This window comes from Paramormyrops kingsleyae, chromosome 10 (assembly GCF_048594095.1).
Source record: "Paramormyrops kingsleyae isolate MSU_618 chromosome 10, PKINGS_0.4, whole genome shotgun sequence".
NCBI lineage: Eukaryota > Metazoa > Chordata > Actinopteri > Osteoglossiformes > Mormyridae > Paramormyrops > Paramormyrops kingsleyae.
In genome coordinates this window covers 24,358,491-24,383,303 of record NC_132806.1, presented here as the reverse complement: position 1 = coordinate 24,383,303, position 24,813 = coordinate 24,358,491, and the positions used below count along the sequence as shown (strand labels likewise).

Genomic DNA, 24,813 nt, shown 5'->3' with positions numbered 1-24,813 from the left:
TTTATGTAGTGAATTCAGAATATAGTAAGGCTATGAATTCTTTCATAATCAGTAATTTTTCTTGCATTTACAACCAGAAAAGCCAAATTCCAACACATTTAGAAAATAACTTGAAAATTATATGCTCTGAGACCTTGAATGGGAAAAAGTGTACAGACCTCAATAACAGACACTATTAATAAACTCAGGTCTTGCCAACTGTCTTCAAGAAGACGCGAGCTAATTAGCTTGCTCCTGTAATGATTCCAGCAAGGTGGGAACTGCTCCTGTAAGCCTCCTTTACAGGGTGATGGATCTCAAAGTAGAGATTTAACAATGAGGAACAATGAACTTCTAGAAGCTGTTGAGAATTAGGCTGTGGAAGAGCACAGATCGGGAATAAAAAGTTTTAAAAGTATTTTGTTAGCCCTACCCATAATGAACACAATCAAGGCCATATTGAACCACCCAGACCATCCATCCATCCATTATCTGTCGCTTTTTCATAGGGTTCTTTTGGATTGCTCTTTGTCTGGCCCCTCCCCTGGGACCTTTTTGCCTTGGGAGACCCTACCAGGGGCTATTGACCCCGACAACATAGCCCCCAGGGTCACTGAGGCACGCAAACCCCTCCACCACGATAAGGTGACAATCCAAGGGAGAGCCCAGACACCCTGCGGAGAAACCTCATTTCGGCCGCCTGTATTCGCGATCTCATTCTTTCGGTCATTACCCATAGCTCATGACCACCCAGACCGCGCCTGTCAAACCAGGTTTTGGAACCAGGGAGAGACTGACTGCAAAGGTCACTGATAGCACTGTGGCTTCCTTGGAAAAGCTGCAGACCTTTTTGTCAATTTCTGCACGTGAGTTTGCACATGATACAACAGTATCACATGTACCACTCAAATGTAGCTTCTGTGGAGATGCCGGGAAAAGGATCAGTACCTCACAGAAGCTCATATCGAGGCTTGTTTAAGGTGTGGAGCAACACTCTGGGGGTCCTGGAATCATGTGGAAAACAGTTTTGTGGTCAGAAGAAAACAAGAAAGAACTTTCTTGCCTCGAAAAAAAAAAAAGCTACATTTGCTAAAACCTGAAAACCTGAACATAGTACAGCACTAAAAGAACACCAGCATAACATGTAATGGCAAGGGGGGGCACAGCATCCTTCCGGGGGGGTGCTCCTCCATGTCATGAATTTGGATAGAAGGACGGTGCCAAAAACGGCCCGATTCTTGGAGAAACCCTACGCCCTTCTCTCCAAATGTCTCCACTGACATTTGGAGAGAAGCTTACCATGGCAATAACCCATAGGAACAATGGAGAGGACACAGAACACCATGTAAAAGTTCTGGAGTGGGCCACACAAAGTCTAGTCCAACTGGGAAAAACTGTGCAATGGTTTGAAGAGCTCTCCCCAAAATTTGACAGAATTTCAAGGGTTATATGTAGAAGAGTGGAATGTAGAATCCTCAAAGCGTCACATGTATCCAGATAGGGTATGCACACTTTTCTGAGCTATATTTCCTACCTATTCTTCCAATTTCCATAGCTGCTTATCCAGAATATATTTACAGAGAGACTGTAGCCATTCCAACGGGGCATATTGTATTGGATGCCGGCCCATCAAATGATTAACGCACTCAGACACACACTATCAAACATTATGGATAATTTAGAGATGCCCATTCATCTAAGTGTCTTTGGATTGTGGGAGGAAATCAGAATATGTAAGGAAGGGCAGGTAAATATGGGCAGAATATGCAGACTGCACACACACAAAGCATCCCCAGATATATGAGTTACTTATCCGCCTCACCAGACTATTTTTTTCCATTAGTTTTTCACATGGGTTGAAAAATTTTGGTCACTGGCCTAAAAACAGACATCATATTTAAAGGGCTCATGGACGTCCTATATGCGTTGCATGTGTTAAGCGTTTCACATAAATGACACGCCATCATCGAGCAGCATGAGGGTGTAGCAGGAAATCGCAGCAGGCGCCATGCACAGTTGCGATATTTGCTTTGCATTTTAATGAAATTTTCTTTATTGCTCGGCAGTAGAGAGCAGGTGTAAATTCAAAGGTGTAATTGCAGAGACAGGGTTGAGATATGCTGATGGGACGAGAGAGTGTCATTTGGTCCGGATCAGTATACTTTCCCGTACACAGTATGCAAAGGCAAAGAACACATTATAGGTTTGTTGTGAATTATAGGCGAAAGGACTAGCATTATAATAAATCTTTGTTGTAAAAATTACATATTCTTTTGTTAATCCAGTAATAAAACATTTGACTTTGCTCAGAGATTAAGTATAATTTCATGCTTAAGGAGATTTATTTTTTAATTGATTTACACATCCCCTCCTCCTCCTTGCTCTTCCATCACTGATGAAATCCACCCTATTCCTATTTTTCTACCACATCTATTCGCCCCTAAACCGACCTTTCTCTCTCCATTTCTCTTCTTACTCACTCTACTCTCCTTCCTTCTCTCCCTCCCTCTCTCTCAATCTCTGTCTCTCTCGCTGCATTAACCTTAACCTCAAACTCCACTCAAACACTCCTCTTATGGCCGTGGACACTCTACAGAGGAGTACCTTAATTTAATGACTCTCTTCCCTGAATTATGGACAAATGTCTTATAGACACATACTCACAAAAGACAAAACTATTCATTCCATAGCTGGGTGGGAAATAAATCTTTGATAATGCATCTAGGTGGTACCGTGACGCTTTTATCCTATGTGTAAAGCCATATATATGTTATTTATTACTGCAGTATGTGCATTGTTTAGTCTTGCAAGGTTCTCTGGCAAATTTAAAGTCTATAACTAGTGGGCTGCAAAATTATCAGGAAATTTCACATGATGCTGAATAAATGCAGAAGACTATGTCACATCTGAGACTCAAAAATATATAAAAAAGTTTATAAATGATGCCTAGATTAGTGGCTAACATATTATGAGAAAACCGTGCATGTGGGAGCAATGACAAGATTTACTGACAGCTCCAAATCAGAGATTCAGTTTTAATATTCAATTATGTATGATCTGAGTACATCAGAGGCAGGGGACGCTGCTGTGCGGGGATTTCACAGCTGTGCGAGCATCCTGAGGAGTCCTTGACAAGCATCCCTGAAAGTCCTCATCTTCCCAAGCCCCGAAACGGCAGTAAGTGGACACTACGTGAGTATACAGCCTCAGTGCCGCGGTGTCTGAGAGCAAACACTGTCGGACATGCCCAAGGTCAGCGAAGGACAGGTCAATATCAAACTCAGCAGCAGGTTATGCTCAACACAGCTGGGAAGCACGCTTCCGGAAACAGCTTCTAAGAAGGTGAAGGCCATTTGTCCTGACATCAATAGAATCGCAAATCGAATGAGGCTGAAGTTTGTTCGGTCACTGCCCTCGCCAAAAACGATACAGGGCATGCTGTTTGTGAGTTTTTTTTTTATCTCACGCCAAACTGTTGCGAACCAACAAGGCTTGTACTGCTTTCCTATTCATAACCAGTTACAATATTCCATGACAATATCCACTGGCTTCATGCTGCAGTCCTGCACCAAATCTCATATAAACAACCATATTTCCCCAGAGAGCTTGGGGGAAATGCCTGTTATTTCACTTTGACTAGCAAGGTCATTAGAATTACTACTCTGCATTTGCTTTTAAGATGCAGATCTCTGTTTTCGTAATCTCGACAAAAACACCTCAATCTCATGGAAAAAGTAATTAACGAAAAAACAAAAAAGAACAAAATCAACTACACCAACTCACATACATACATACCATCATAAAGGTTTAGCTTAGCTTAACCTGGAATTTAATGAACATTTTTATTAAAATTAGTTTAAGTAGCAAATATATAACAAAAATATGAGAAACATTTGAAGTGGTTGGACTTTTGTTGTCCACAGAGAACGGTACACAAAAACACAAATGTACTACAATAGATCTGGAGTAAAGTGTTTCTAGTTTGTTCTGCTACGTCTCTTTCTGGCCAGCAGGGGCGCCATAAAAAAGGAGGGTGGGGGGTAGGATGATTCCAAGGGTCCCCTGAGTGACAGCGGCCCTAAAAATTCAGAGCATAACTGGATTCGGGGGGGGGGGGGTGTAATATGATATACTGTAATGGGGGCCAATCTCTAGCAATGCCCCCTGCTGGCTACTTTTGTAGGATCTGAAATAACCAACAAGAAACACTGTCCTGCGTCTCCTGTTTTCGCTAACAATTATGATTATAAGAATATTTGAGGGATGCTTTCCATAACCTAAGTACGATATATGTAGTGCATGGGCTACAGTGACTGATATGGATACTGCTTCTGGCTGCGTTCATCGCTAGATGAACTGGATACGCAGACACATTAGAGTGAAGCTTAAATATATAAAGAAAAAATGCTAATGTTTTAACACCGCTAACCTTTGACAGTTTTACAACTGTGTGAAGAATATATACCTCTAACAGTCAAATGTTTAGGAGCATCAAATTAGAAAGGGTTATGAATTTTTCTTTGTATTATAATTGGCCAGCTATCTGAAATGAAATCTGTCATTGGATAATGCAAGCTAAGCTTTGTAGCTAGATATCGCTCAAACATTTGTTCGCATTATTTCGCTAGACTCCCACACTGTGTGTAAATGGATGAGCGTCCCTTCAAATCCTTATTAAATACTGTAGCCATTTTAGCGAATGTTGACATTTATTAATGTATTCCCCCGCTTGCAAACTCGATGACATCCTGTTAATATTAGCTGATGCAATGAGGCACGGCTGTCCATCAGGATGCCTGTGTTTTTACAATTAGCTTTGGGTCCTTCGACCCCTCTTCCTGTATTTGCGACCACTATACAATGGCTGCTTCTTCCATATGGTCGGGGCAGCCTTCGGGCAGCTGTCTCCATTTTATTTAGTTATGGATTTGGTCATTTTAAAGCGCTATTTGCATCAATCTGGCCATTTTCATTAAATTACACTAGGGCTTCCATAGTCACTGCTGCCATATCACTGCGGGAGACATTAAAATGACACAAAAGTAATTAAAATAATGGCAATAAATCTTAATACAGAAATGGGTCTATAGCAGACAAGGTTTTGACTAACTGCAAGCAGACGGCTCTGAGAGCGGCCTTGCGTAGGCTAACTGAGGTTAGCTGTGGCCCTGTCTGACAGAGCACCTGGGAGCTCATTGAAAGAGAGAGAGAAAGAGGGAGGGAGAGAGAGAGGGTGAAGGAGAACACCATTTGTTTGTGCTGTGCCTGACTGAAGGGGTCAGGCTGTCTCCCTACCCAAAGTGGATGTGCTCTTTTGTTCTTGTCGTCTGTTTGCCTGAAAAATAGCAAACAGGAGCTTTAAAATGCACGTGGCATTTTCCACTAACAGCTTGGACTTTGGCAACTCGTCCGCTGCCAAAACCTTTGCCGGTACCGGGGGCCCGTCAATCCCCCGTGAAAGGTCCATTGTTGAAAAGTAATAAGCAAAGACCTGGTATATGTATGTGTGTGTGTGTGTGTTTGGGAGGGGGGGGGCTCACGGCTGGACTGCCTAGAGGGGGTGGAGCCAAGGACAGCGGCACCTTCTCCTGAGGTTCAGACTGCAGCCTGCGGTTAGTGCTGCCACCTGGCTGGCCGGAGGGGGGGCCAGAGGCAGTGTGGAAAGTTCCCCGGCAGAAGGAGGTGTCCGAGGGGACACCACCACCTGTCTGCTGAGGGGTGAAGCCAGGGTCACCCCCCTGCTGAAAAATGAGGACTCAAAATTGCTTAAAGAAAGCTCAAGAGCCCCCATGCTCTCCCCCATACTCAACATGGCAGTGTTTATGTCATCGCCCACCCTGCATCCATTTAGAGAGGAACATGTCTATTCCTGTACCCCCGTCACCATTCTGAGCAGGAACAACTGTGTATACCGTTTCCATACCCCCCGGGTTTGCTTCTACCTGTCCCCGTTTGGGTCCAGATTGGGCCCTACTCAAGGGGGCTTTCCCTGTTCCGCCACCTCGAGGGGGAACGGTCTGCTCCTTGCCCACCAGATAATTTCTAGAGCTGTATTAAAAGGCAGCTGCCTCGCTCCACGACAGAAGGGGCACCGTGAGTCGTGCGCCAAACCTTCTGCTGACAGTTGAACCAATTTCTGTGGTGGATATTTTGAAATGTCTTTTTACATTTTCCCTTTTCTCTCTCCTGGGATAAATGGGAATGAGAGATGAGACAGTGCAGGTCAGTGGGAGCCAATTCTATTTCACCTGTGACCCCATGCAGCTGTCGGTGGGAGCTGTTCCTTCTGACTGCCTGTCAATTATCACCCCCCCCCCCCACCCAATCTCTTTCCGTGCATCCCCACCCTGGTCCTTTAATCTAGTCTCTTCTGTTCCCATTGACCAAAGGGAAGAGATTAAGACCAATTACATTTAAAGAAAAAAAAAACACAACACTTTCATTACCTGAAAAAGGAGATTTCGGTTCATGGGGAAGACGGATAAAGGCCACACTCTTTGACTTTTTGAATTTCTGAGGAAGATTTAATTGGGCTCCGAGTGATGAAAAAAGATGGAGGATGAGCTGCAAAAGGCACTATTGCTTGGGGAAAATGCAATATTCGTTTGGCAGCCAACTAAAAACAATTAAGAATATCATATGGATAATGCAATTAACTTAAGCATTAACTTCACACTAAACCGACATATACATACTATACTTCTACAACCAATTTAGTAAAATAATAATGAATGATACTGAAATACTAGTCCTAGTTGCCCCACTGAATTAATCTGAAATAAAGGAGGTAAATTACATAAACACAGCGGCTACCGGCTGTTTCCTTAATCTGATCATTATTTGTTCAGCCTTTATACACTAGACCCTAAAAACCATGTATATAGAACCGGGTTCACAGCTTTGATGCTGTCAATAACAGAAGTGTAAAAAATTCATCACGGAAAACGTGCTGTTTGAAAAGAAATGAAATCTGGGGAAGATGGATTATAGCTTATATTGTGAAATTATAATGGGATTTTCCAGCGTCTATACTGGGGAGTCGTCACGGTGGGACTTGTGGCAGCAGGTACTATAATGCTTTGATTAAATAACACGACTGGAAGGTTGCAGGTTCAAGTCCTGGAGGGTTCTTTCTGTTGTACCTTTGAGTCAGACTGCCGGCTAAGCGGCTAATTAATGGTGGCTTACAAACGAGTGGTTTCTACTCACCTGGTCTCCAGCGGTATGTTGCTGTTGAGGACCCAGCTACTGTGTGGTTGTGTGCCCTCCGTCTGGCCCTCGCCCGGTCCCCCCGTCTGGCTGCTCTGGGCTCGGGCTGGCATGGTGCTCCTCTGCAGTGTCCCTGGGGGGTGAGGGGCAGGCCGGGCACAGGTGCAGGCGTGTGGGGGCGGTGGAGGGGGCGGAGGCAGCGGCCTGAAGGTGAATTGCCCGTGGGAGCCACTGGGAAGCTCTGTGGAGACAGCAGGGGGGGGGGGTGGTGGCAGAAGCATTTGCAGATCCGTGCCACAGAGACGCAAAGACCTTCGCTTAATATGAGCTGGATGACAGCCCAGTTTACCCATTGTGAAGCCAGTAATCACAATGAACTCCTGAAGGCGCTTTTTCTGGACCAAGCCAACAGAGGGAGTTCAAGACGCAAAACCCTAAACTAAAACACGATACGGTAATACGACAGTCAGGCCTGCTTCAGACTTGAGGGTGAACGGGTCTATGGGCACAGGGATTTGACACTCTGGGGGTGGGGTGGGGGGGGGGAAGTAACACAAATCCTTAAGGATAAGGGGACAACAGGCAGAAAACAATAATGAGCCTATCTATCTGTCTGTCCATCCGTCCATCCATCCATCCATCCATCCATCCATCTATCTATCTATCTGTAGAATATGAAAGTAATGTCCTGGAAAGCACCTCTGAAAATTATTTTTAGAAAAAAAAAAAACAATATATGTTTATTTATATATCCCATGCCCGTAACACAAATCGACCTAGCGTTACTTATTTTCAAAGTAGAGGGTATTAAATGAATGTTAGTGCAGCACCCCTTTGAGGAATCACATTTGTAAATAATAGAAGCGCATCCAGGAAAGTTTGGGAGGAGATTTACAGCTTCCCCCTGCACCCATGCTACTCCGTCCTGCCAGAGAACAAGAGGCTCTGGCCACGTCGATTTCCGTCTGCATATTCTGGGAACGATTAATCACCGTGGATGTTATCCCAGAGAAAGTAAATTCCCTCGGAAACAATAAAAGCTGAAGGAGAGGATTAAATCTGCCTCTTTTCGTGACCTTGAAAAGAAGGGATCGATAATTTCAAATGCTTATGTATCTGACACAACTCGATCCCGGAGACTGATCCACGTAACGGATCTGATAAGCTCGACTCATTTTCTGATAAGGCATAAATGAATACATGCATGGCTTGTGTAAAAGGGCGAGCCCAGGCCCCCTCCTCCCAATATTGACGCTGGATATAATTAAGTTAAGGGGTGCACATGCATTGTCCCGCAAAACCACTTGCCGTCACAACACCGTTGTCACACCCTGCATTCCTTCCCCCTCGTTCTCTCCATTGTTTAATCCTGCCTTTCGTTACAGGCCTCGTGTGGATCACCCCAGGTGCCTCTCGTCTGCTCCCTCGTCAGTGATATATATAGTGGCTCCCTGTCACAAGCTCCCCAGTCCAGTCACTGATGTTGCTGCCTGTGTGTGCCCTGTGTTCTGTGCTCTCGCTTGATCTTTCCTACCCTGTTTTGACCCTTCATGGTCCGATTTCCTTTTGCTCAGTTCATTTAATTAAAGCCCCCTTTTGGTTTTCCCCACGCCTGCCTTTGCTTCCGTCCTTGCCCGTGACGTGACAACCGTTCACTTTTTTGGTAAGCCTATGTTAAACCTACCATGGACGCACAAACGGGAACAGCTCAGTCCAGTTTTACTGTGGAAGAGACTCTAAACCCTAAAGCAAATTATGGGTACTTTGCGTGTTTTAAATTGAAAATGTATTTCAAAATGACTCCCCGGTTTTAAGGAAGGAGAGAGAGAAAGGGAGAGCACAGAAGTGAGCAGAATTATGATAAATCTGATCTTAGAAATCTATATTTGAATCCTGTGGATCAGGCTAATCTGCAGGTTTTATGCTGGTGCGTTATGTTAGGATTTAAATCAAGTAGGGACTTACGTCGACAATCTGCTTCTCCCCAGGTCCTGTTGGGGAGGGTGTCAGTTTCGATTCATCTCATTCCGGCAACATCTTATTCCACTGTATGTGCTTTGTAATGGAGTCAGGGAACATCTAATGAAATTTAAAAATTAAGACACTGATTCTACTTTAATTGGCAGGGCGTTTTCCTTTAATGTATTGAATAACCAGTGTCACTTGTATTAAAAAACAAAATAAATGCTTGTCTTTTTGCTAAAAATGCTTCCAAAACTATTATTGTAGATAGTTATAAGATAAGATGAACTGTTTTGATTCCAGCAGGAAATTCTTCTGCAAATAGCAGAAAGGTAAGTGCAGACAATCAAACATATAGTGCAAAACAAGACAAAACGCAAAGACAGTAAACAGGCCAGACAAGTAAACATAGAATACACAAACAAAAATAAAACAAATGCTATATGTACAATTATATTTGCAAAAATATAATGGATGGGGTTACGTGGGTGGGGGGCGTGGCCTTTGCTACACTTTGTCATTATTATTTTGCACTTGTTGAGCACATGCATTTCACAATTTTCTACACACAATCAGCATACTCTGGGTTCCTCCCATGGGCCATAGATATGCAGTCTAGGTGTATTTGTGACTGTTGTCCATAGAGTGCAATGGCATGTGAGTGTATGCACCCTGCAAAGAACTGGGATCCTATCCAGCACCTCCCCCCGGGCTCCTGCCCTGTGCATTCTGGGACTGGCTCCAGTCTCACCATGACCCTGCACTGGATAAGCGGTTATGAAAGATGATGGATGGATGGAAACACAAGCCAACAAGTAAACAATGATGGGGCCTCTATCAGAAAAGAGTTATACTCTAAGTCAAATATATTCACATAATCCAATATCTTGACGCAGACTGCATCTTAGTTCAAGATGCAATGCATAATTCTGCCTGTGTTTAAAGAATAACCATCACGACCGGGTCGGCCTTTGACGCGCCACGTCAGAAAGCACGTGAAGGAGGGCGCCATCTCGTGGATAAGCGTGCCTATGACGAACGCCCTCGCCCATCGCCCTGCGACATTAGTATCCCAGGCTAGTCGGTGGCTCCAGCTGATTTCTGTTTGTGTATCGGTGCAAAACCCAAGCCTATCGTTCCCTGCAGCTGCCTGGCCTTTCGCTCTCTGCGGGAAACATAGCAGCCTGTCGCTCGGCGACTGTCGGCTCTGCCGCTAGTGAAGTCAAAGAAATAAATAAATAGCCCTTTGTCCCTCATTAGCAGTGGGAATTTCCATTCACATTACATCCATTAAAGCTATACTGCGGAAGTGTCATACTTTTAACCCCGGAGATGTATGTGGATTCAGTCACCAGAGATGAACAGCACCGGCATCTGGTGGGAAAACTCCACCGCAAAACGTAGCTTTAAATAAACCTGCCGAAGTAAACATTTTACGCACAATCCTGTTTTTTTTTAATAAAATCTGCTATGGTGCCATTTGCAGTCTGAAGGAGGAGGATAAGAGCCATCTTAGAGCCAAAATAGTTTTCGGGGAATCATTAGAGAAATCCAACAGATTGTGTGTTGAAAGTTCCCCAAGCTACTAGCGAAGATACTCCACATATCCTGAACAGCGGTAAAAAGGCCACAGTCATCTCAGATTATCAGACCGCTCATTAAAATAACAACATTGATTACCCATCCGCTTCCTTGCGAGTGCCTAATTGTTTAAAAGTCATGTAATTGTATTGCTTGATATCAAAAAGGTCACACCAAATAAACACCATTTATACTTCTGGACCGCACAATTATGGGTCAAAGGCTGTTAATCGCGATTCAGAAACCACACAAAATAACAATCTGCTCCGGCAATAATTGCTACTTGCACACGCGGACGCAAAGTGGGTTTGTAATTGAGCGGAGTGCGTGCGGGGCGTGCTGGCACCCCCCTGCGGATAGGTCCAGGGCTACTCCTCGTTTCCGTCGCTCTGTAATCTCGGCGAGCAGCGTGACGCTGGGAGGCCCGGGCTGCTGGACGGCTGCCAAAGCGGGGCGGAGAGGCTGGCGGCACCAGATGGTGCGTTAGCAAGCTTAGCCGCCGCCGCTCCTGAGTGGGGGGGCACTCAACCTGAGGGGTGTGGGGGGGGGGGGGTCACATACACAGGCCGAGAAGCACAGACGAGCTCTAGCGCGATGTCGCAGGACATTTATACCTCTGTCTCACCAACCGCTTAAGACTGATATGTCACCTGTTACATGGTCAGCCGGCTGGCTGGTTGATTTTCAATTCGAGGCAAGTCTGCACACGGTTTCACATGTATGCGACAGTCTTATTGCCTTGTAAATAGTCTGTAAGGCTTGCAAACTGCCCCACCACTTCTGATGTAGCTAATTTTAGGTTAATAATGGAGTAATATAAAGATTTTATGCATAAGTGTGACAGTCTGAAAGCGAGTGTCACGCCAGACGCATGAGAGTTGGCAACCCCGCAGTGCTCCAGTGCAGCACGTCACTGTTGACCTGGAAAATGACGTCAGTCAACAAAACATGAGATTAGTAAACTAATAACTATTGCCAACCAGCAAGGGTGTGTTAATCACGATTCAGAAACTGCACAAAATACCAATCCGTCAAAGTATAGTTCACACTCACACTCTCACACACATTCTGGGGTTACGTAACAATATAGCTATCTGAAAAGACTTAGGGTGTATGTACACCAGTATGGGAGGACGATGTAAAGGTTCATTTTAAAATGGCATAAAATCAGTTTTAAAACATTGCCGCAAAAGGGAAATCATTCACCCGAAGCAACATACGTTACATAACCATCACCATTTACCCCAGAGTATGTTGCACTTCATTTATTTATTTGTTTATATGTTTATTTATTCACTTAGTTTTATTTATTTATTTGAATGTTCCTAAAGTATCTAAATGACCTGACTAAAAAAATCACAGTTCTGTACTAGATGTGTTGTCACATTCACTATTCCTTTCACATTAGTTTCCATAGAAACTGGGAAAAAGACACATCGTAACTGATATTTCAGTCGCACTCAAAAACCCACTATTGACACTGTTTACCGAACTGGATTATTATTTTTGCGCTAAATTTTTTCCAGTGTTATGCTTATAACATTCACGGAACGTTACACTTAAATAACTGTAAAGCAAGAAAATGCAAACAGTGGTATGGCAAGAAAATTGTTGCCTTACTTTAGTGATCAGCAGGAAACAGCATTGTAACAAGCTCATAATCTTTATAGTGGTACTGGTAACATAAACCAGCATTTGATTCTATCCATAATAAAATATAAGTAAACTATAGATACAAACTTCTTGCATGTGTTTGTGTCTCAGGAATTCTAAGCCTTTCTTGGGCCATTTATGTTGTTTTTCTTCTGCAAGCATGAAGTAACCATCTACCAACCAGCAAGTTAAAATAAAATGACAGCCATTAAGTTTCTTGTTATGGTATTCAGAATGATTGCGGGTTGTGACATATGCATGTTGCACTTGACTAAATTTGCTACCACTGGATTGAAAAAAGGTTATGGAGCCGCCAGTCAGGAAGCCACTTTTGTTTGGCAGAAGCTTTTGCCACGTAAATTTGGTCCTTGTATAAAATGTCAAGTGACTATTGATTGTAGCAAATTAAAAGGTTATTTCCAGGTTAATCGGCCACAAGTATATCCTCGAGAAAAAAAAAATTGCCATCTTAAAATTGGTCTCCCAAATAAAGCTATGTCCTGGATAACTATGAAAACAGCAGAAGAATCACTATTTATCAAATAGTTATTACAAGCATTCTAATGATATTATACCTGGAATTTGCCCCTAAGTTCAGTTTTAAAGATTCTCTGGGGAGGATGCCTTCAGTTTGCGTCGTCTAGTAGAAGCAAATATGCAGTGATAAGAGGACTTTTACACATCTGAAAGCTCTACTGGACTCGAGCAAAATCTGTAAGGCTTGGGAGATACTTAGCTACCTCATTGTACCCATGAAACTGATACGTAATAGCTAAAGCGTTTGCACAGGCATATCCGGGGACAGCACGTAAAGGATAACTTTTGATGAGAACGCAGCAGGTCACATTAACCTCACCCTGCTAACGGAGGCAGAGCCCCGAAAGCGGTCGGATACTGCCTCCACAATTACCCAGGCTCCCCTGAGTAGCTGAGCGCAGACGTGGAGGTCCGAGTGCCCACGCAGGCGTCTTTAGTCTGGAACACGGTGAAAAGACGGCTTATTGAACAGCGCCGCGTCTCCAGTGCGCTGCGGCACCTGGAGATACACACGGCCAGATGTTGCTAACGGACAGGGGCCCGTCGATTGTAGCGCTTCGGAAACATCATTTCACGCCCGAATGAACACGTGAGAAAAGTTTTCATGAAATAAACACATTTTTAGCCTTGGCTTAAATAATTCTAATATTATTCAGTAATACCATTGCCTTTAATTTAAAAAGTACAAAAAAAAAATGTAATATTCCATGATTTGAGCATAAATATTACAGACACATAAAGAAAATATGATTTACTTATATCTTTTGTAACCCTTGCTGTGCTTTGTTCTCAGAGGAGAATGGATTCATAATTAACTCATTTTACTACTCAGGAGAAATCCCTTAAATGTAAGTGAATGTATCTTATTAATTTAACATAATGATAGCAATTAAAAATAACGAAGGCAACACAACTTGGTCGCATTTAACATTTTATGCTTCAAAACTGGAAAAGTATGATTTGTAGGCAAACTAGAGGTACAGCACATTGGAACATCTCATTATATCTTCCCATTTATCTTCTCTAGGAACGCTGTCTCAGGAAATAAGCATCTGAAAAGTGATTTTTGTCAGCAGCATGAATTGATATAGCATTTCCAGTGTATTTAATTGCCTTATATGAGATATTATGGCTTGTGATCCCAATGAATTTCAGTATAGAATAAAAATAAAACATAAAACTGCTCCTCTTTCCTTGAACCACTTGTGCTTCTGGCTGCGCTGTGACAGAATTTTGTTTTCTTTACATCTGAGTTTAAAACTGAAAGGAGTCTCAGCAGCTTGAGCCCATGGGATTCGCCTTGCCTTGTGTTTTTTTCTCCGCGTTCTCCCCAAGCCGGGGAAGGTAATTACCGTGGGCTGTAAACTGTCCAGCATAACGTGGCGTGGATGGAAATGGTGCTGTTTGCTCTGCGCTTTGCCTGTGAAGACACTACTAAAGACCCCGAAGACAGACATTTTTTAAAGTGTGGCTTACAGAGGCAAAGGGGACGCCTCGACTGCAAGACACAGACCTGGGAATAGCACAGAATCTGAGCTCTGGTGCTTGTTTACAGCGCTGTTCTGTCACGAATATCTGCCATACGGGGGTTCAGACTGCAGTACAATGTTCACCTTCTGACGGGGCTGCACATCTTACACTGGATGGGCTGCTATACTTTCTGAGATTTACTTTAATTTTTATTTACGTTAAACAAATGCTTAAGTGGAATTCATGTTTGCATATTTGTTTGGTTTGGAGCCTTGTGGGCACAAGGCAGGGAACAACCCAGGATGGGGCACCAACCCATTACAGGGCACAATCACACACCATTCACTCACACACCATTCACTCACACCATTCACTCACAAAAACATTCACTCACACCATTCACTCACACATCATTCACCCACACACACACTCACACAACATTCACTCACTCACAAGGCGGAAACAGGAAGCCTGGTGCAAGAGATGTAAGGCAACAGTGATAGCTACCATGCCCTTTTTTATATATATATTTGTGTGTGTGTGTAAGTGTGTGTGTGTAATGGCGCTTTTCCACTGCATAGTACGGCACGACACGGTTCAGTTCAGCTCACTTTTGGGGGGTTTTCCACTGGGAACAGTACCTGGTACCTGGTCCTTTTTTTAGTACCACCTCAGCCGAGGTTCCAAGCGCGCCGAACCGTTACCAAAACGTGACGTGTAAACTCTACTGGTCACTGATTGGCCGGAGAAAATCGTCATTACTGCGTCACTGAACTTGCGACACGAAACACAACAGACCCGCTAGATTTTTAGCACAGCCAGCGAAGGTTCGGACGCACCATTTTGTTTTAACTAAAATGGTCTTGCTGTTAAAAACATCCACATGCCGAAAATGAAGAACACCATTCCGTCGATATGGTCCATTGTTGTGTGTTTGTTTGTGGCGCATTTACGATGATGTCACGGCAATAGAGGCGGCGCAACTATAACGACACGTGAATAATCCCGCCCACTCTAAAGCGGCACTAAACTGCAGTCGAAATGCAAACTGAGCCGAACTGAGCCAAACCAAGGTGAGCTGTACTGAACCGTGCTGTGCCGTACTATGCAGTGGAAAAGCGCCATAAGTGTGTGTGTGTGTGTGAGTGTGTGAGTGTGCAAAGATCATGAGCGCACACGCTTAAAACCAAATTTAGCCTTGAGTAATACTTTATACACTGCCTATTACTTGTAAGGCACACAGAGGAGGAACGGATGAGTTCTGCCTGCGTGGTTCACACTGTCAAGCATGGAGGAGGCGATGTCACAGTCTGCTGCCGATTTGCTGGTGATCTTTACCAAATCCATGGCACGAGGGGACCCAGGCTGACTGGACAGCCCTTTAGACTCCGAAAATAATAAACCAAAAATGCTGAAGCTGGAAAGTGATACTCAAACCAACGTCCTGCCATGCCCAAGTTATGGAGTTATGGGAAATCCGTGGTATCAACATCCTCAACACGATTGGCGTTATTATAAAGAAGGAACGTCATAAACTGCTGCGGCCACTCTGAGGTGCACTTCTGGCTTTTCTAATAACACATTTTTTTCTTGTTATCACACAGTCATTTATGGCTGAACAGAGGTATTTGCAGGACCGGCAAAGGTTGCTACCACCTCTGGTCAAGCTTGGTGTTTCTCTGCGATTGCTTTGTGTAGCATGAAAGTCGACGGCTTACGCCATACATGAAAGGACTCAAACCCCAACAGGTGTCTTATTATCTGGAAATACCACATGTAGACCACCACATGACACAGAGAGGGGAGGTCTACAGGTATGAATTAGTTTTACATATTTTTTGGGGGGGGGGGTCTAACCCTCCAATAATCCAAACCAGCTAATATAACCCCCAATAATCATATCTCCCCCTAAATGAGTGGAGACCTCAAGCCCCCCGGTGTTCAAACCAAAGTTACGCGCTTGGTTATAAGGGTGTAATAAAATCCATGTAAAATATAGATCCCGTTTGACTATAATTACTGCCGAGCGAACTTGGCATTTATTGAGAAATTAAAGTACTTTGCTCAGTGTATTAGATCTTTGAACTTTTGCAATAGTTTAAAATGAATGCGGACAAATTATTCACGTGCCATTTGCTACTCACGGCCTTTTTGTTCGCCGGCTCGAGATTTCAGCTCTAAGAACTTTTCGCAACCTATGGAATGTTCCAGAAGAAATGGAAGACGCGTGCAAGTTCTCATCAAAGTCACCGAAGGTACCACACTGGCGCCACGACGAAGTGACGTATGCTGATGAGCACCATAATGGGGGGGCGTTGGGGACGTCCCACTCGCCGTCTGGCTCCGCGGCGTTTCAGGCACTGATTAATGGGCCTTATTGGCCTACTCAAGAGTGGCTAGATTTGCAGAGCTAGGCTGTTAATTAACTGGAGGAGCTGAAATCAGAGCGGACAGCAGGAGATGCTAAATAAACACAAATATGAATCGCCAACGAGGGCCGAGCGGCCGCCTTTAAATAACCCGTCTGCAAGGAGCGTCTGTCAGCCCCGCTCTGCTATTTACCCAGCACCCCCCTGTCACACGGAAGCTCTGCAATATCGAGGCATGTCCCCCGCTGAGATATCGTTGGTGGCAACCTTCTAACTCACCCCCCCCCCCCCCCCCCCGCCTTCTCCCTCCTGAAAATTCGTCAAACTTATTTTTCTGACCTATTTTGTCAAATGCCCTCCAATTAACAGCACCACCTCTGTCTCCAGCTACCGACAAACAAACGGAACGGAAAACAGTCTGAAACAGAAGGTAAATCCCGAAAACATTGATAGCTGGTCCAGATTCAGTTCAATGGATTTTATTTTCCCCTTGACTCTAAGCTCATTATAAGTTCAGCTTTATTCCCATTGATTAAAAATGTAATCAAATTTCTCAGACATATTTTAGGCTAATTTATCTCTTCACGAAGAGCGCTCCAGATAGCCCAGGGACCGCGGATTGGGTAAATAAAAGTCTTTGTTCAAAAAAGTGAGGATGTGTGGAAACTCGCCGAAACTTTCCGGAAACCACAGTAGCTCTAATTCCTGTCAGAGGATTCTTTAAATTCCGACAATAGGCAGATTTCACCAACTTAATAAATGATGTTACATGGGAAAAAAGAGGAATAAAGTACCCATTACGATACACTTCCCAAACCATTCGGTACTTAGCACCCTAATAAATATAAATATAATCCACATTGTGCATTTTGCACTGTCAGCTTGACATTTGCACTGAATCATCTAATGTTTACTTTTAAACCCCATCTTTGTTAACTGAACTGCACCAGGTATAAGGCGTAGGAGGCTGTAATTTCCAATCTGGAAGCCTGTTGGCAGATTCATTAACCAAGCTAGCTCAATGCATCAGCCTCACAGCCGTCCTCAAAAATGTGCTTATAAACGTTTCCACGTTCTTCGTTTCCTCCACATATCCAGATATTCTACCCACTTATATTTTTTTAAATCATGAAAAATCGGAATAAAAAAAAAAACTTCTTCACTGTCACATAAGGTATTCATTATCACCAATTACTAAAAAAGAACAAACAAACTAGCATGTATTCTACAGCAGTATTTTACAAAAAAAAAAAATCGATAATTTAACCTAAGTCAATAACAGCTGGGATTCTTCCATGTGCCATTATTTTGTAACCCCGAGACAGTTCGGGGCGATGCTTTCAATATGTGCCGTGTTATTTTTGTAACCCTCAGAGATTATTGTCACTTCTATTCGGCAAGGAGATACAGCTGCCAGAACGAGGTCCTGATCCGTCCGGCCCCGGCGCAGTAGCTAAACAGCAGACCCGGACGGGTGACAGGCTGTCCTGCCTACGCCACCCGACAGCGGTTTAATCTCCAGTCGCTGTATATCTGACCGGGGAGCATCTGCTTGGCTCTGCCCCCGTCCTGAAAACCTGGGGTTCCTTCCTGATTTTTGCCATCTTTTAAGCCCACCAATGCATGTTGGATGTACGGCTTGATATGGCATATATATATATATATTTTTCTTTTCTTTTTTTTTTTCCTCCGAATTTGCAGTACATATTTCTATAGCTCAAGAAGCTTTCTTGGGGCGCACATTGGAAGCGATGATTAATTCAGATGTTCCGAGTCGATTCAAAATTCAAATTCGATTCAGATTCAAATTAAATTTTAATTGGAGTTAGTCTGTGAGATGCTCTGGAATCTTACAAATTAAAATGCAAACAGGAGAGAGAATAACTGCATGTGAACATCTTTGCTTTGCATAAAGGCAGTAGCATATGTCATATATGGATAATTAGAGCAATTGAGCATAATATGGAACATATGGAATTCAATTCATATGGTTTGTTCCAAGCAATCGTAACTTGTATAACCTCATCCATCCATCCATCTATCCATCCATCCATCCATCTATCTATCTATCTATCTATCCATCCATCCATCCATCCATCCATCCATCTATCCATCTATCTATCTATCTATCTATCTATCTATCTATCTATCTGTCTATCTATCTACCAAAATCTGCACCCTTGTATCTTACTGCCATCCAGGGTACACCCCTTCCTTCTGCCCTATTTCACCTGCCATAGGCCCCCGGACTCTGTCCAAGGGCAGTGGCTGGAGGATGGATGGATGATGCTGCTGCCCGTCTGCCTACCTACGCACTTACACATCTGTCTATCCGTCCGTCTGTCTGTCTCTCTGTGCATCTGTCTGACCTCCATAACCATCAGGCAGAGAAGATCTTTCAGCAGATTAAACGTAATCTGGACAGAAGGTGGTTTCATATGTGTGTTATTCCTAATCCCCCCCCCCACCCCCCCTTACACATGCAGTTCTCACACCAAAGGTCTCACTGCCATCCAGAGCTTCCTGGACCGCCATGCTGCTGTATGACAGCTTCGGTGGGAATGGACCTCAAAATGCCGTACATAAAAACAAAATAGCTCCGTTCCATAATAGGTTTTGCTCGCATTGTTGCTGTTGCTCTTACAATGTCCATCTGGAGGTGCAGGCACACATTCCTGGGCTGTAGGTTAAGTGTTGTGCCAAAGGGCAGAACAGCAGGACCTTTTGGTATCCTAGCAACTGTTTGGTCAATATGCAGTTTAGATCAAGCAGGTCCACACTTGCAATAGGGAAACAGCAATAGGAGTAACGCTAACGATATGATGCAGAAGAAACAAATAAAGAAAGGAAGGAGGGAATAAAGCAAGGAATGAAGAAATGCTAATAGAAATAATATCGCCATAGTAGGGATAATTCCCTCCATATGAAAATAGATTAGAATGGAGGCTGTTGGTTGAACAGGCACAAAATCACCTGACTTATCTCCCAAATGCAGGTTTTAAGTGAAATGTGTTTTATATAATACGATTGGGCAGTTAAAGCCCCATTTCAGGGCGAAAGACGGAGACAGCGGCTCATCCAGAGTGTGTGGGGATTTGGAGACGGAGCTTTTAAAATGAAAAGTCAGGCGCTTCTTAGAGGAGTGTCACTGCTGAAGGAGTCCCCCCCCCGGGCAGCGACGGGGCCAGGTCGATAGTAGGCCTGTTTTGGGGGGGCGGGTCTTCTGTTCCCACTGGTGGACACGGTCCAATAGGTTCAGTTCCGGCCTAGGAGCTCTGCGGAAGCGACAGTGAGTCCCCGGCACGCCTCTCGGCGGTTCAGCGAAAGGATATGACACGGAGGGACCGGCCGCTGTCGTCAGAAGGCATCTGGGCAGGCAGGGTCCCGTGTTAACACCCCCACGCTCGTGTCACTGCCACCTGCTCGTGAGGTTAGTGACCGGGCCACTCCAGCCGATACAAGAAGAAGGTGACAATCCCAGTCGAGACACACCACGTGAAACGCAGCGTTAAACTGACAATTAGCCACGGGGAGGAATATGCATGAGGCAGCGATGACAGAAAGGGCTGGAGAGGCAAAATAAGCGCAACTACATCAGCAGCCAGCGAGCGAGAGATGAGCAAACGGCACCCATCCGCTGCAAAACAAAGATCTGCAAAAACCCCTCCCGATTTTCCTTACGCGGGAATAAAAATGAGCCGTGCTGCCAAAAAGCAGAGAGGAGAATTTACAAAACCGAGCCACACTGTGTGTGAAGCGCTACAGTGAATGTGCATGAACACGGTGTGCTAAGTAGCTACAACAAACGGAAACTAAACTCCTGGTGTTCAGCATCAGTGAGGGGAGTACAGAGAGCAGAAGCTACGGCACTGGATGTCTCACATCGGTCTTGGTATTGCAGTATTTGGCATTCCATGGATCTTTCGTATTTTTAAGTACCCAAAGAGAACATGTATCTTTAAAAGTTCCACTTATATTTTAAAACATTTCACGAGTGAAAAAAGTATATTTGCTTGATACACAAATACTGAAAGTATCTGATTTGTTCTGTTAAGGATTCAGATTCCTCTGTGTAAATACTAATCTTTGGCCAGAAAATGATTATTTTCCACTAATAAAAAGTAAATTGATTTTTTTTTACTCTCCTTCCTGCTATTTCGATAATAACATCCCCTTGTTGTTTTTTCTCTTTTTATAACACTGCCAAGGACAATGTCTGCGAAGATGGTGATTTCACCATTTGAACGCCATGACAGAGTACGACCCCAACTCCCCGCCGGCGTCCGCCCAGTTAACGTGGCGTTGTGGAGAATTACACGTCGCGTGGAGCCGCGGACGCGGCCATGCAAATGTGCGACAATAGAGCAGCAGCGTAATCTTCAAATCCCTGCATCATTAATGCATGCAAATGCAATTTTGCTTTGCTTTGCGAATATCCCCCCCACCACCACTCACCGTGCCAGTTTTCCTAGTATTAAACACCCTGCAAATGTTTGATAATTCAGGCACTGAGCCGCTGTGGTGTGAACACATACTAATTATATGTTTTTTTCTCAAAAGGGAAATGGGCTGAAATAAATTGAAACAGTGGCTCCCTCGATGGATTTGTGAGACTAGAGGCAGGGGCAGGTGTGGTTCTGCTCACAGAACATGCGGTCACAATGTCCAATGGGAGCTCATGTAAGTGCCCTTTTACCTGCCTGGTCGAAGAGGGGATTAGCCTGTAGAGGTGACCGGCCGGAAGAGGTGATTGGCTCAAAGACATGCCTGACTATCATAGGTGATTTTTTATAATAGGTGACTGGACAGAAGATGTGATTGGCTAGAAGACATGCCTGACTATAAGAGGTGATTGGCCAGAAGGGATGCCTGGCTAGAAGTGGTGATTTTCCAGAAGAGGTGACTGGCCAGAAAAGGTAATTAGCCAGAAGAGGTGATTGGCCAGAAAAAGTGACTGGCCGGAAGAAGTAATTGGCCAGAAGAGGTGATGTCAATCGGCACAGCTGTAAAATAATTGCCAGGCTCTGCATGTGAAACTATCAGTTTTTTTTCTCTAAACCCTCAGCGTTTACTGTCTTTATACTTTCCGAAATCAGTGTGATGCAAATCTGAGTGACGGTAGTATTTTCAGCCCTAAACAGAATACTATATCGCATTTTATTTTTTTATTTTAAAAAGAGCTGAAAAATATGCTTCCGGGCTTCGAGATGGCAAGAGCCCTCCATGTCGCCCAAGTTAAGGAAACAGGCGAAACATGATAAATGGGACTAGACATCTTTCTGTGGGCGGGGTGGCTCCGTGGGTAGCACTGTTGCTTCACACCTCCGAGGCTGGGGGTTTGAGTCGCGCCCCCGCTCTGTGTCTGTGCAGTTTGATATTCGCCATGACGTGCTGGCTTCCTCTAGGAAACTACATCCCACTTCCAGAAACAAGCAGGTGAAATAGTGTCTGTAAATTGTGTGATTTTTTTTTTTCCATGCTAGTATGTACCCTGTGATGGACTGACATCCCATCCTGGGCGGCCCAGTGTTAGGCTCCAGGCTCACTGCGATTCCACACTGGATAACAGGTTATGACAGCTGTATGTTTGTAACGTGCTATTTGCTTCACTTGTATGTCACTTTGGACAAAAGCACCTGCTAAATAAATAAATATAAAGGCTATGAATGCACACACACATGGATATTCTGTATCTGTGTTGCTTTACTCTAAAACTGTAAGATAGAGGGTAAATTCATCCATAATTGTGACATTATGACGTTATAAAAATAAAACTTGCTTGAAGAAGCGACTCCGATAAAGTGTGTGCCAGCAGCTCTCTTATTGAGTTCTCTTTATAAAATGATACACAAAGGTTATATGGAAGTCGATGTCTTTAACCGAGCAAAATTGCTATCTGTCAGTGTTGGGGATAGTGGGGGTGTCAAACACAGGAGCTTAGTTACTGCTAACAGACGTAGCTCGGGAAGCGCAGCACTAAAGCCGCCTCTACACGCTCGATCATTGTCATCTGGGCCTCTGTTGATGGGTTTTATCAGTATGTGTGGCTAATATTTTGACACGGGAGTTCCCAGTGTAGCTCAGAGTGGTCATGTGACTGCATTCAGGGATAAACCTGAAAACCCCCACCTCCTCAAAGAGAAAGAGAAAAGTTCACAAAATATAATCTGGACATACACTGGGTATCAACACTGCACAGGAAGACTGGATTTTAGCTTACAAGTGGGCTGGCTAAATAATGACAAAAAAAAGAAATAAATCGGAAGCTAAGTATGTGACAGTGCGAGAAGCGCACGGTGGATGTGTTACGCACTCAGCTGAGATCGGTCGAGCTCCTTCACCCCAACACTCGACATCCCGATAACTCGAGTCAACGAGGGGCAGAGATTCGGAGACCCTGGGCCGCCTTTACAAGGAGCCGTTCCGCTACGCCGAATGCACCTATCAAAACAAATATGCAAGAGCAGATGCGGGGCCTCGGCCTTCAGCGAGCGTCGTGGAGAAGCTCAGACGCTATCTTCTTACCTTCCCTGCAACGCAAAGCTGGGTGCAGAAATCAGAAAGCATATGTCAGCTCCGTATATACAGCCCACGGACTTCATCGTAATTTCGTTCACAGAATATACAGCTGCAAGCAGTTGCAGTACTTTTGTGATACGTTTTTTATTTTTACATTGACTCCCGATATTGTACTACTTTAATATCTTTGGGAAATAAATGAACACAGTGTTCAGTGTTTGGTGTTCCTTTTGCTGCTCTGAGAGGTAAGCAGAAAGATTGAGAGAGCCAAAGAAATAGCAGAATCCACTCCTCTCTAATTGCTTCTGTGGCTACAGTGATGTAAGCTATTGCAATATATTTTACCAATTCATGCCTATCCATCTCAGACTGTCTTTATTAAAAAGTATAGTAATAATAAAGCTATGGCTGGGTGATATAGAGCCCATATCTTGATATTTCTAGGCAGAATAGTGGTACACGATATATATGCATGTACGTACGAAGTGGGCTAAATATTACATTTTTAATCAACGTCACATGTGAGATGTTGCCATCACTTTTATTAAAAGTGTCTTCACAACAAAATGCAAATTCAGGGTTTTCTTTCCTTTTTGCAGATATACAACTGTAACTATTCAACACAGACATTTTCATTATTGGAAACAGCCTCTGCATTTGCTCTTAAAGCTGAAGGCGAAGGTTTATGAAAAAAAATCTAAAGCTAAAATCTATTCGGTAAATGGACCTAAAAACAGAAGCCTGACGACAATAGAAAGTACATTTAATAACTGGAAAGACCCTCATTTTAAGGTATTGTCCTTCTGCAACATAAAAAATGCTAATTATGATCTTTTTAAACTGTCAATGTTTTGAAACAAAATGAACCTCCATCAAATTTAGCTGTGGATTCTGGGAGTCTGTGCAACGTCACAACTGAAGCTCTCGCATTGTTTACAACCAGGAAGGAATACTCTCACTACTAATACTACTGCTAACAACAACAACAACAACAATAATAATAATAATAGTAATATTCAATACTAGTATGATTATTATAGTCACGTCCAGCCTGCCCCCGCTATAAACTCGTTACTCTTACCTTTTGTTCCTGCCCTGCTGTTAACCAGCCACAGCTGCCTTGTGTTTAATCCCTTGTTAGTCCCTGTTTTGCCATTGTTTCCTGTCGGCGTGTTGTAAGCCTGTCTGATCCTGTTACTAAACACCCCATTGTGGGCTTTGCTTGACCACACCCTGCATTTGGGTAGTCCCTCGCCCACAAACGTGACAATTATTAGTACCGGTAATAGTGAACATTCCAGTCTGAAAAGAGGAAAGGAATGGTCGAAAACAAGGCAGGCAGATGATATTTCATACTTATTAGGTGATTAGGTGAAACACAATTGTGTAGGGTCTCCATATGAAATATGGCAGTATTCTGCTGTGAATAAATATCTGAGTTATATGCAGATCAAATACAGCACACTTTTTTTTTTTTTTATAATATAATAGTCCCAACAGTCCCAAGTAATTCATCTGAGGGGAATAGGTACTT

The 24,813-nt window shown here is 43.7% G+C and overlaps 1 protein-coding gene across 8 annotated transcripts in view; it reads right to left on the bottom strand.

Annotated features, from left to right (window-relative positions):
* The window catches only part of LOC111855497 (teneurin-1-like), a 365,325-nt gene that overhangs the window by 92,942 nt on the left and 247,570 nt on the right, over positions 1-24,813 (bottom strand). For all 8 annotated transcript variants that reach the window (XM_072717559.1, XM_072717557.1, XM_072717558.1 and 5 more), the window contains one exon: positions 7,189-7,429. In XM_072717559.1, coding sequence (XP_072573660.1) covers positions 7,189-7,429 — 241 coding nt within the window. The remainder of the gene's footprint in view (positions 1-7,188; positions 7,430-24,813) is intronic.